This window comes from Equus przewalskii, chromosome 7 (genome assembly GCF_037783145.1).
Source record: "Equus przewalskii isolate Varuska chromosome 7, EquPr2, whole genome shotgun sequence".
Classification (NCBI taxonomy): Eukaryota; Metazoa; Chordata; class Mammalia; order Perissodactyla; family Equidae; genus Equus; species Equus przewalskii.
In genome coordinates, this window is record NC_091837.1 from 70,172,162 (window position 1) to 70,184,585 (window position 12,424).

The 12,424-nt window shown below is 45.5% G+C and overlaps 1 protein-coding gene across 5 annotated transcripts in view; it reads right to left on the reverse strand.

Moving 5' to 3' along the window:
* MYO5B (myosin VB) overlaps positions 1 to 12,424 on the reverse strand; it is a 348,390-nt gene that overhangs the window by 105,071 nt on the left and 230,895 nt on the right. For all 5 annotated transcript variants that reach the window (XM_070630194.1, XM_070630195.1, XM_008514690.2 and 2 more), the window contains 2 exons: positions 5,409 to 5,531; positions 4,559 to 4,642 (listed from right to left, as the gene is read on the reverse strand). In XM_070630194.1, coding sequence (XP_070486295.1) covers positions 4,559 to 4,642; positions 5,409 to 5,531 — 207 coding nt within the window. The remainder of the gene's footprint in view (positions 1 to 4,558; positions 4,643 to 5,408; positions 5,532 to 12,424) is intronic.

Below are 12,424 nucleotides of genomic sequence, written 5' to 3' on the forward strand. Positions count from 1 at the left end.
TTCTAAATATTGCTAGAAGCTTTTTAACTACCAGCACAAACTGACTTTAAACAGGAAGCACCCCAAATATATTTAAAAGCAAGTATTTTAAAGTATGTCAAGTATATCCAAAGCTGTTATATAAAAAATAAATTAAAAATAATATATTTTTAAAAATGCAAATGTATTTGCTCAAAATAGAATGTGTGTGTAACCCGTAAGGACAAATCAGTGTGGAAAGCAATGGATGCATGTACATGGTCATTCCTTGGTAAGTTCAAGTCAAGCCAAAGCAGCAGAAAGGAGATGGGGAGAGAGCGCATTTGGGCCTTGTCTGAGCTACTCCATTGACTCTTGGACCTGAGGGATTGTCACGGCCCAGGGTAGGTGGCTTTGGGCCAATATGACCTACCTGACCTCTGGACCATATTGCTCTCAAGATCCCTTCTGCTGGGATGGAGTGGAGAGATGGTATCAGGACTGCCTGCCTAGGAACACTGCCCAGAACGGCCCCTGCTGCCTGGCACTTAGTGGCATAAACTCTCAATCCACTCCTCGTCCCTCTGACCTACACTCTGTGCTGTCCTGGAATGGGACATCTTCAGAGGAAAATATTCTCCTTTTGAGATTTTTTTCCTTCAGATTGATAAATTTATAATAAACTTATTATAAACACTGGGAGGTTTATTATAAACCTCCACCTTTAGTATCTAAAACAAATCAGTCTGTTAATAATTTGAAGTTATGTTTCAAAGAGGCATTTCTTTACTTAAGTCTCTATTTATAGCACTCTGATAGCTGAGAAAGCAATTAGCTACATTATAAGCTCGTCGGCAGTGTAACTTGCTTTACTAATTACATTCTCATTAGCACCATTTTATTTCACTGCTCTTGGTAGGAGTTCTTCAAACATCCCTTTGGCTGGTAGGGTACACGGGAGTCTTCCATCCCATTCTGCTTTATCATTCACAATGATTTGTTCATTTCTTGTCAGGGTGCCACACAAAAGAAAAAAGCTGATAGGTCTTCCATAAAATAAAAATACTTTAAGTAAAACTATGAATTGACATACAAGATTTGAGATTTATCTATGCTTAGTGAGATGCAAACCAATAAAAAATTGGGCATTACCTCCATGCCATAGGCCTTGTATCTTTCTAGGTCTTTATTTTCCTCACTGTAGCACAGAGTTATAAACCTCACAGGACTGATGTGAAAACTAAAAATTTTACAGAAAACAACAGAGGTTCAGTAAACAATGAGCTTTAAAAATGCTACAAGGACAGATGCTGCCACACATGTCCATCCGTCAAATGATTTAAAGCACACTTTGAATCCCTCTGATTTGCTGCAGTCTGTGTAGAGCCTGTCTGTTGGTTTATAGTGACCTGGTGTCGATCTTTGCTTTCTATCTTCTGGGATGTCTGAAACGCTGAATGGGTTCAGCGTGGAGAGTTCTTAGATCTCCACATGCTAGGGTCTAGTGGGCCTAGAAGCCCCTCTTGGTTCATCTCTGAGTGCTGCTGGCTACCCTCACAGCATCTCATAGGGTTTTTGGTGGTGGGGGGTTGGCAACAAGGTCATCGGTTCTTCAGAAATATTCGTTGGTAAAGGGGAGAGCGAGGGTTGCGCCAGGTGGGCAGGGAAGAGAGGGAGTCGATTCCCTTTTAAGAATAGATCACAGACCTGTTTTGTGCTCCAATTTAGCAATAGCTATAAACTTTTGAAGTGCATACTCTTTGAACCATCAATTCCACTTCTAAAAATTTATCTGACAGATATAATTATGCAAGTAAGCAAAGATATATGCAAAGGGCATTCATTTTAGCATTATTTGAATTAGCAAAATAGCAGTTGCTGTTTAAAAAAAAAAAAGAAATAGATATGTATTCATGTGGAAAGGTGGTCAAGATATAACAGCAAGTGAAAAATTAAATTAGAGAGGACTATGTATAACGTGATTCATTTCAATCTTAAAAAGATGTACCAATATGCTTGTATATGCAGAATGGGGTTTCATGAAAAGGTGGGTCAAGGAATGGGAGAGAATACTTTTATTTCATATATTTCTATACTATTTAAATTTTTTATGAGCCTAAACAGTCATGCATCACTTAACAACAGGGATACACTCTGAGAGATGCGTCGTTAGGCGATTCTGTCATTATGCGAACATCATAGAATGCACTTACACAAACCTAGAGCGTATGGCCTACTACACGCCTAGGCTCTATGGTACTAATCTTATGGGACCACCGTCATATAGGTGGTCTGTTATTGACTGAAACGTCATTATGTAGCACATGACTACTTCTTTTCTAACAAAAATCCAGTGCCCTCAACCTCCTATCCAAGTACTAACCAGACCCCAACCAGCTGAGCTTTTGAGATCAGACAAGACCAGGCGCACTCAGGGTGGTATGGCCGTAGATGCAGTACCCTCAATCTAAAGTGATCCCCCTGTACAGAAAAGAGGTGACAGAGCAGGCCTGAGACTGCTATCCTGAGAAAGGCCTGCTTACAAGGTTGACCCTTGGCTGGTGTCTGGGAATTTAGATTTCAGGAGGATTCTCACCACCTCCTAATAAGAACGGCTCACTGTACCTAAACTGTTTATGCAAACAACATGGTTTATACTGAACAGCTGCTCTCCTTTTGGGAGTCTGGACGTCTGGCATGTGCTAGGCAAAGGGTGCCTGCAGAACTGACTCCCAACCGAAACCCTGAATGCCAGGGCTCAGGTGAGCTGCCCTGGTAGATACCTCACAGGTATTGTCACAACTCGCTGCTGAGGGAATTAAACACATTCTGTGCGACTTCACTGGGAGAGGACTCCAGGAAGCTTGCACCTGGTGTCCCCCACATTCACCTTTTTCTTGTGCTGATTTTGCTCTGTATCCTTCTGCTGTAATAAATCATAGCCATGGGTTTGACCATATGTTGAGTTCTGAGTATCTTCTTAGCAACTGATTGAACCTGGGGTGGTCCAGAGGACTCCCAACTTATGCCTATTATTCTTTTCCATAGCTCCTTCTTGACTTTCACAGCATTATCCAAATTTGTAATTAAACTGTATATCTTTTTCACTAGACTGTAAGTTCCATGAGGTTAACTATATGTATTTGTCACCACTATATATCACACAAATACTCAATAAAATTGTCAAATAAAAATAAGGGGGGAAAAATCTCAGTTATTAATAAAAGATGTTCTGCCAGAGAGAGTGTGAGAGACTCCTTTTTAGCTTCTGCGATCCCTGAGAGATACTCAAATTAAGATAAAAATCCATACACTGTCAGAACCAAACTCTGTATTTAATAGAAAGTACCCGACTCTCTCTCCCTCACCCCTTATTTGTGCTTCTACCTGAAAGAAGCAACTTGCATCAAGACAGTAAAGTTTCTCAGCCCTCTGAGGCCAGCGTCAGACTAACAGGAGGTCACAGGCCTCTAAGTTCTAAGAAATGCCTGATGAGGAAATGTGCTCCTAGTGTTCAAACCATCTACTTCCACTCTCTCCCTGTGGCTTGTGGCTCCTCTCCTGTGCCCCTTCACCCTTGTAAAGAATGGAAAAAGTCCTATTAAGTACCATGGACTAGAGAGCTGAAAACTTGGCAAGCTGAGAGATTAATCCTGCACTGAACTCCAAAATGATATCCACATTTCCCCAAAGCAAATTGCCCCAGTGACAACTAATTCCCTGATGTTCCAGATATCCAGAGAGGACACTGGGCAGGGTCTGCCTGGGCTGCCCACACACTGGTACTGACACAAATCCTTCCTAAACCCCTTGCCTGAGGGCCACGTGACTTAATAAGGATTACTTGCCTTTATGTACTTGGGTCCATCTTGTGGGGTGTATTTTCTCCACGCCATCATCTCGCCCTATTGCATTCATCTAAATTCATCTAAAGCTTATCACTAAGAGACATTAATCTGCCATTTCTAGTGTTATCAGGCCCCTGCAGTGAGCTCAGCATCACGTGATCTGAGAAAGAGCCTCCTAAATCCTGGAGAGCCCTTTTCTGGGTTTCCTCTGAAAGGCTAAAGCCAGCAACAGCATCTGCATCAAGGCGTCAGCCTTCTGGAATGGTGGTACCCACACTTCTCCCTGCAGAAGGCTGCATGACCCACTCCCATGCCTCCTCTCTGCACAGTTACTGTGTGTGCATTTATCTGCTTACTCATGCTCACTAGAATGTAATCGGCTGGAGGGATGAATCTGTCTTCTCTATCTTTGTATGACACTGGGCGTGTTTAGGGCAGTGCCTCACAAGGTAAGTGCTTAATAAATATCTGTGTATGTGAATGAGGGCCTCGTTTCCTCTACCTGTAGAACGGACACACGATTTGCTATCTTTTTGTTATGCTCATGAGAAGGAAATACATTCTGGAAATAATAGAAAGTAACATTCCAAAATAGTAGATTTAAGTGTCTCTTAAATCCTACCTTCTAATCCATTTATTTTACGTTTTTGCTTATAGGAAGCTTCCGTAGACTGCTAAACAGAAATTAAATGCACTGTTGCTGCTCTAGCTGTGGACATTCTTGCTCTAGTTCCCACTTCTGATGCTCCTACCTTGCTGGCCTTCAGGATGTTGATCTGCTCTTCATATACCGTGTCTCTGTTTTTCTCCAGAAAGCCATCGGAAAGGTACTCCACCTAGGAAACAGAAACAGTAGTTCGTGCTTCAGCAGCTGCTTGTGCAGTTTCATCTCATCCACCCAGTGTTCTCTGAAAAGAGTTGTGAGTAGATAGGAAACCCACAGATGTTCCTATTTAAAATGCAAACCCAAGATGTGATCAGGATTTACAAAGAGGAAATTGAGTATTCATTTTACGGAAAAACATACTGTTTTCAAAAGGATCCCCTCAAATGAAAGGCTTCCTCTGGGTGCTGAAAATGCACCTTGTCAGCCACACCTCAGACCTACTGAATTAGAGCCTGCATTTTAACAAGACCCCAGGTGATTTAGGTGCACAGTGAAATTTGAGAAGCCCTGGGCTAGTGCACACAGAACAGAAATCCATGTAGAAAAATTTCACGTATATACCAGTTACTGGGAAAGAAGCCCCCAAAGAAGAGACCACTCCGTTTTTACCCTTTCCTTTCTCTCGCAAGGTCCAGGAGAATAGACTCATGACTATTTTACATGTTGCTACAATCACAGGAAAGAGACCCTCAACAAATGTTTGTTAAGCATATAACTGGGTAACTCTATCCCCTGTGGGGTTCTGCCATGGAGTAACAGGTTGTTGGACCACAGAGATGGAGTGGGGAGGGGAAGAAAGAGTGGAAGGGAACCCTACCTATGGAGATTTCAGACCACTTGAATTCAAAAGGGACAGCTCCCTCTTAACCCAGACATCCTGAGTCTACCTCGGGCGGGGTTAATGGAGCACCAAAGCCCACAAAGAGGAGACGCACCTTGTCTGCAAAGTGCACGACAATGAAGGCCGTGTTGGACATGCGGGGCTTCTGGAAGTGCTGGCTGCCAGAGTGTCGGTCATAGAGCTTCTGAGCCCAGTTCTGGTCAGTTCCTTTGGGGACCTGCAGAACCACAAAACAGCGTGGAGTTGTTTGTGAAGAGAAAAAAAGAAGCAAAGAGTTGAGGCAGAGTGATAAAGTCTGTCAGTAAGTTGACCTCGTGAGGCAGGATTTGGCCCTCAGACCTGGACCCTAAGTGGACATGGAAAACAAGATTCAACAGTGGACACTTAGGATCCTGACATGGCGTGTCAACATGCCATGTGGGTTGGCTCCCATGGTGTTTGCAGGAGTGTGTTGAACCTGAAAGAGCCTGCTTGTTGGCAGATGCTGGAAGGGTTAGGAGAGGATGAGGGTGGGAGCCAAGGGCACAGGAGTAGAGTCATAACTCCTGGGACAAATCTGAAGATGCTTCTTTCCTCCAGTCAGGTCAGTGACTTCCATGTCATGAACACACCACATCCACATCCAGCGCCATGCTCCTGTTCACTCAGGCCAACTCTTGCAGCAGGAAACCTGCCCTGTCTCTCTCTAAGCTCATCTAAATACCACAGTCCAGTCTCGGCTCAAGTCCGTCCTCTTCTCTGAAGCCTTTCCTCTTGATCTCACTTTGAGATTCCTCACAATCAAGCTCTTACACATTCACTACATAATACTCTTCATTTTTGGGTTTTGTGCATTGTCTTGTCACCCCAAAGCAAGTCTGTTGGCTTCAAGAACCACGTCTTACCATTTTTTCCTGCCCCTCAAAGAACTTAGAATTGGGTTCTGGTCACACATTGGGTACTAAGTATCTTGTGACTGAGCTACGTGGTACTAATCTCTGCTTCCCTCAAATTTAAATTTAGGTTTAGAGGTTTCAATACGTTAAGAATTCTGAAGGGCAGCCCCTTTCAATATCTTTAGAGATGGCTTCAAAAGTGAAAGGGCATCTTGCTTTGTTCAAAATGTAACACAGAATGACTGTAATGACCAAATTGTCAAGGATGATGGTAACTCTTCCGATGGGAAGGTGCTCCCTCCTCTGTCATCACTGAACACCACTGCCCACACCCATTCCTCAGTTATGGGTCACTAATTGACTTGTCCTTCATTAGTTTAGATTGTACCTTTGGATCAGGAATGATTGAAGGTGACCCTTGCACTAGCCACTTAAAGAGGGCTTTGTCTAATAAATTAACATCTGTCCGATAAGAAAAATGCTTACGCACTTGAGAAAAAATTTCCCAAATAACCTGTAAGAAAAATGAATTTTTTCTCAATATTCAATTTGGTGTAACTAGTATTGACTATTCAGTGCTAAATGCCATAGGAAATTCAAGAAATTTTGTTTTTTGAAGGAGGCTAATAATTGTGTTGGGCAGACAAAATAAAATATATTTAGTTCAGCATTTTTAAATATATACTGTTTTATATTTGTCTCTAAGCATCCATGTTGAGAAATACCAGGTAGGGTGGGAAGGGAGGGGTCAGCTTGGCAGGGCTGTTAGGAGACGAGGCCGGAGGATAGGAACACAATGGACCCGGGGCTGGTAGAACTGGGGCAGACAGAACAGCAGGGGCAGGACTAGGAGAAGCCCCACCTAGGTCAGTGCTTATACTTGCCAATATCAAAATCATCTTGTCTTGACAATGAAATTGGACTTCTAGTAGAAGACTCCTCAATCCTACATATCCACAATTCAGACTGGCATGAATCAACGAGCAAGGTCATGTGTATACATATTTCTTGACAAGGGTCAGGGTCTCTTCTCACCTCTCCCCACCCTCAACTAAAAATAAGGGCCAGCAGGAATTCACAACAACTCAGATTCTTAGATAATACTAATAGCAAATGCCCAGAGCACTTATTATTTGCCAGGCAGCTTTCTATACATTTTAGAAGTATCAACTCATTTAATCCTCACGATAATCCCATGAGCGAAGGTGCTACGTTTATACACATTTTACAGATAAAGAAACCGAGGTGGAGAGGTTAGGGGATTTGCCCAAGGTCACAGCTGGGAAGTAGCAGAGCTGGGTTCAAACCAGGATAGGCTGGCCTGGAGCACGCACTCCTCGCTATTATGCTTTCCTGCCTGACAACAGAGAGTCTGAAAGGCAGTCACGAAGGCAGGATCAGGCAGAAGGCACTTATCTCCGAAAATCTTTCCGTAAAAGTAGATTTAAAACAGGCACAGGAGAAAGAAAGCAAAGTTTGCATTTTGACAAAATCATTTAGTTTTGTGACTATCAGTATAGCCTGAAATATGCAGTGAATCGAATCCTTTAAAAAACAATCTATAAGTGACTTCATACAAGCATCCTTACTCTCCTCTGAAAGCAATGTGAAGAGGGCACTGGACCAGGAGCCTGGGTCCCAGCTCTGTCCTCACCTAGGTGGGTACTCTCCCTCCGAGGCCTAGTCCCTCTGACCTGCTGTATTGGCCACTGGTCACATCAAAAAGTGAAGGTCCCATCTATATGAAGTGTCTAGAATAGGCAAATCTATAGAGACAGAAAGTAGATTAGTGGTTGCCTAGGGCTGAGGAGGAAGGGAGATTGACCACTAATGGGTTTCTTTATGGGGTGACAAAAATGTTCTAAAATCGATTGTAGTGACGATGGTTGTCTAACTCTGTGAATACACTACAAACCACTGAATTCTGTATTCCAAATGAATGAACTGTACAATATGTTAATTATATCTCAATAAAGCTGTTAAAAATATATTAAACCTGATTTTACTTTTTGCTAATGAAATAAAATAGAAAAATGGGGTGGGGGGTGTGAAAGTCCTTGGGCTTATTAAGCCTCTCTTCCCCAAAAGCCTGGGGTACAAAGCCTGTGGTCCAGGACAACTTTTCACCAAGGTCCTCTTTGGAATCCTGAGCAGAAATTGTGCTTGCTCTCTGACGGCTGCCATCACTGGCCTGGGATATCACTTGGAGCCAAAGCCTGCCCCCAATGCAACAGCAGACAAAAGCTGACTGATAAGGACCCCACAGCCAGTTATTCCATCTCTGCTTCTTGTTCCTGTCTTCTTGGGCCACTGCCACCAATGACTGCCTCACAGTCACTCACTCACTATCTTGTTCCATCACACACCTCTGGGGGCTCCCTGAATCCCTGATGTCTCCTACCATTGCTGACCTCCCAAATGACCATGCCATCATCAACACCTCTGGATCCTCCTTGCCCTCACAGAAGCCCAGCTGGGACCCCAGGACTCTGTATCCTAACAACTCTCTAGGCAGCAGCCATCCCCATGCCAGCTCCAGGCCTTTACTTTTCCACCTTCACAAAACACCCCTCTGCATGCTCAGCAGAACACCAATTCTATACCAACCCAACTACCCATCCTGTCCTTTCCCACAGCTGGTGCCTGGCTAGGATTACGCATCGACTCCCTTCCCTTCATCAACTCTGTTGATAATTTAGTATTACTGCCAAAAAAATAAAATCAAAGTTCGCTGTGGGAATCACTCCTACAGATTAAGACACTGTGCCCAGATCTAAGCTGGGAGTTGACCTCAACAACTCCTCTATCTGTTTATGGTCTCTGATCTCAGCAAACAGATCTATGCACTCTGGTATTTCTCTTCCCTGTTTATAGGATGCCATGCCCTCTTCCTCCATTCTCTTCAAGCTTTTAACTCTATCACCACTTAGCAGATGCCTCATTTTCAAGCAGGAAACTTCAAATTCCTGCTCTACATGCAGAAATTCATCTGCATCCATAGCCACCCTAATACCGCCTACCCCTCTCACTTGTCCAGGAGAGGGGACAGATGCTGCTTCTCCTGGCTGGCATCCTAGCCACCCACCCCTGTCTCCTCCTAGGGAGCGGGATCTACCCACCCTCCCTCCCTCGGAATCCTCAGCTGCTTGCTCTCCTGCCCTTCCTCTCTCACCTTCTCCTTTTCACAGCCAAGCCTCCACCAGGGAATTCAAATCTGCCATCTCTACTGCCTTACCTCCTAGCCTCTCCTCAAGTTGCTGAAACTAGGCTTCTTCCAGACAACGCCCTTGAAACTGCTCTAAGCAACAGTTCGCGGTCAAACGCAGCGGCCCTCTGAGGCCCTCAGGCTGCTGACCTCCCTGCTTCCTCTCTTCAAGTCTTAATCCTCTCCCACCCCGACCACAGCAACATGGCCACTGCTCTCCCTACTGCCGTCTCCTTCTCCACCTCAGCTTTCACAGTCGCCAGAGAGATCTGCTGAAGGGTAAGTCAGATCTGGTCACATCTCTCCCCCGCTTCACACCTTCCATCCCCAGCGTCTGCAGCTGCAGAGTCAAGTCCAAATGCCTTCTCCAGGCAGGCAGAGCCTCCCGTTCTCTGATGGTTCCTGCTTCCCAACCTCACCTGCCACCACCAGACCCTGGACAAATCAGATCCCCCCAAGTTCTGCAGACCCGACATTCCCTTTGCCCAGAATACCCCTCCCCTCATCTGACTTCTCTGCTTACACAGCTCTTTTGGGGACGCTTTTCCCCATGACACTCTTTCTTCTCGGTCACCTCCTCCTCAGAAATGTGTCAAAGGGTAGGGGTCAGTCAGTTACACAGGAATGTGGGGTTTGTTGGTGGACGAATGAACAGTGTGGGAAAACCAGTTTACCGCCCTCTATCACAGGTTTCAAACCTGTTCACAAACACATTGGACCAGGAGACCTCTGGGGCTACTTCTTAAGAAACCATGAACCCTTGATCTTAACACACAGCAAACTCTCCTGAGAGCAGGCTGGGCCCAGAGAAGGAAACAGAAGGCATTCACCTCCCCACTGTCTTCAGCCAGCTTTCCTTCCATGGCCTCAACAGATACCCAGTAATTAGGAAGGTCCATCTTAGTCAGCTCTTCAGGCTAGGTTCCACAAAAGACTCCTAGTCACACAGGGCAGAGCTCGCCTCTCCCCTCCCCGTCCAGGCCTGCCTTTGTGGGAACCTAACACTGTCTCTCCAACCTGAGACACCATCTTTATTTTTACTCACTAAAATTGCTGTCAGGGGTCAAGGTATCATTTTCAGAAAATTCCTGCTAAAACGCAAACACGTCACTTAGAAGGAAATATGAATTGACGTCTTATATCCTATCAGTGCTAACTAGTTTGTTCCTCCAAGAGGCAGGCAGGGAATGCCCAGTCTGAATATGGCTTAGATATGGCTTCTGTCATGCAGCCCCCACAGCAGCCTTAGGGAGCACTGCAGGCAGAGTTTTGTTCAGAGCAGCCTGGAGATTAACATTCCTACAAGCAAACACCCTCTCCTGCCCCCTTGGTTCCTGAGGAGCAGCTGTCATTTGTGGCCTAGTCTGGGTCTGACTAGAAATCCATGACTGCTAAGGGGCTTTTCCACCTGAAGGAATCTGGACAGTTCAATATTCTGGTCCCCGTGCCTCCTCTGCAGCTTTTGGCACCAACCACAGGCTCTGGGGAGAACGACCCGGAGTGCTGCCCGCTTCAATCCGTGGCCACCTCATCTCCATATTTCTAATTTAAATCTTAGCTCACCGGCCCTGCCTGCCACTGCGTGTCTCCTCCAGGAAAAGTGATTTTCCCAATGGCTGCTTTTATAACATGAATCTAATCCTTCATTTGGCTTTGTGTCCTGTCACACGGGGGTCACAGAACACAATTCTTCACAGTGCCATCTCATTATTCTTTCTCATCCCACAGAGTATGTCAGAGCAAGCGACAGCGGAGGAAAGGCATGGGCCTGAGACAGCTCCATTGTCTGACAGGATGGTTCCCGAGGGACGCCAAGTTGCCCAGTTGTGACCAACTACATGGAAATTCCCAACCTGCTTAGGCTCAAAGCCATGGGTGCTTCCAGAAGGGTGCAGCAAGCTGCCCTATGTTTCAGTCAAATTTATTACGGTGTAATTTCCATACAGTAAAACGCACCCTTTTTAAGTGTGCAGTTCCATGAATTTTAACAAATGTAATAACATCTGTTGGTTTAAAATCTACCTGTTACTAGAAGCTGCATCAGTTTATACTGACTCACTCTAAATTCCCAGAACAACTGAATCGGATAGAAAGGGTTTTATATGATTCTTTCATTTGGTCTTCATCTCTGCCTCCCCTGCTGTACTCATGGCCTCGGCTGCCAGTGAGTTTAAACTTGTCACATTCATGGTACTATTCCACATCTCAACACTCCAAGCCCCCACCAGCTCGATTAGCAGGAAATCCAGGCTTTCCTCAGACCTGCCCTTCTAAGGAGCCTGGGGGGCAGAGAAGCAGGAAGAGAACCATAGTGGCCGCGTGCACCTCGCAGTCTTTCTGAGTCACTGTCCCCTGGCCTCGATGTTCTTTAGCTGTCACTCTACTGCCCTTGGGCTGTGACCTATGCCGCTTCCAGCCTACTCAGGGACCCTGACCTCCAAACACAGTCCTGGTCCCTGCCCACAGCCCTCCCCCAACCCACTCCCACTCCCTCAGGCCAAACTCCTCCTGAGTACCATCCCTGTTGTTCTTCCCCCTTTGCTGGCAGGCAGGGAGATCCCTTCCTCCTCTCCTGAGGGTCTCCCCCCGCCAAGACCAGACATACAGCAGGTTCTGGGTGCCTGATGGATTGCAGTGGCAGGAGCTTGAGCTGGATACAGCCTTCAACTTAAATCACCTAATTTTACCAATCTGACCCAAAGAGAAGGCTCCACAGAGCATAAGACAGAGATCACCAACATAGGCACGAGCTAGAGTTTACTTTCCCTTAGCTTCTCAACAGTAAAACAGTCTCTAAAAGGAAGCCCCAGGCGGTGTGCACTGAGGAGGAGACTGAGAGCAGGACAGTCGGGGGCCCTATCACACTGGGACGACCCAAGGCTGCAAAGTCGAGGGATTTGGGGAAGTTACTTTCATAAATGCTGAATATTTGCATCTTGGGTCTCCCCGCAGAGCGCTGCTTCCTTTTCTGCCACCCTGATAAGTACACTCCCACCACTCCTGTGACCACCTGCTCCCCAGCCCCGCACG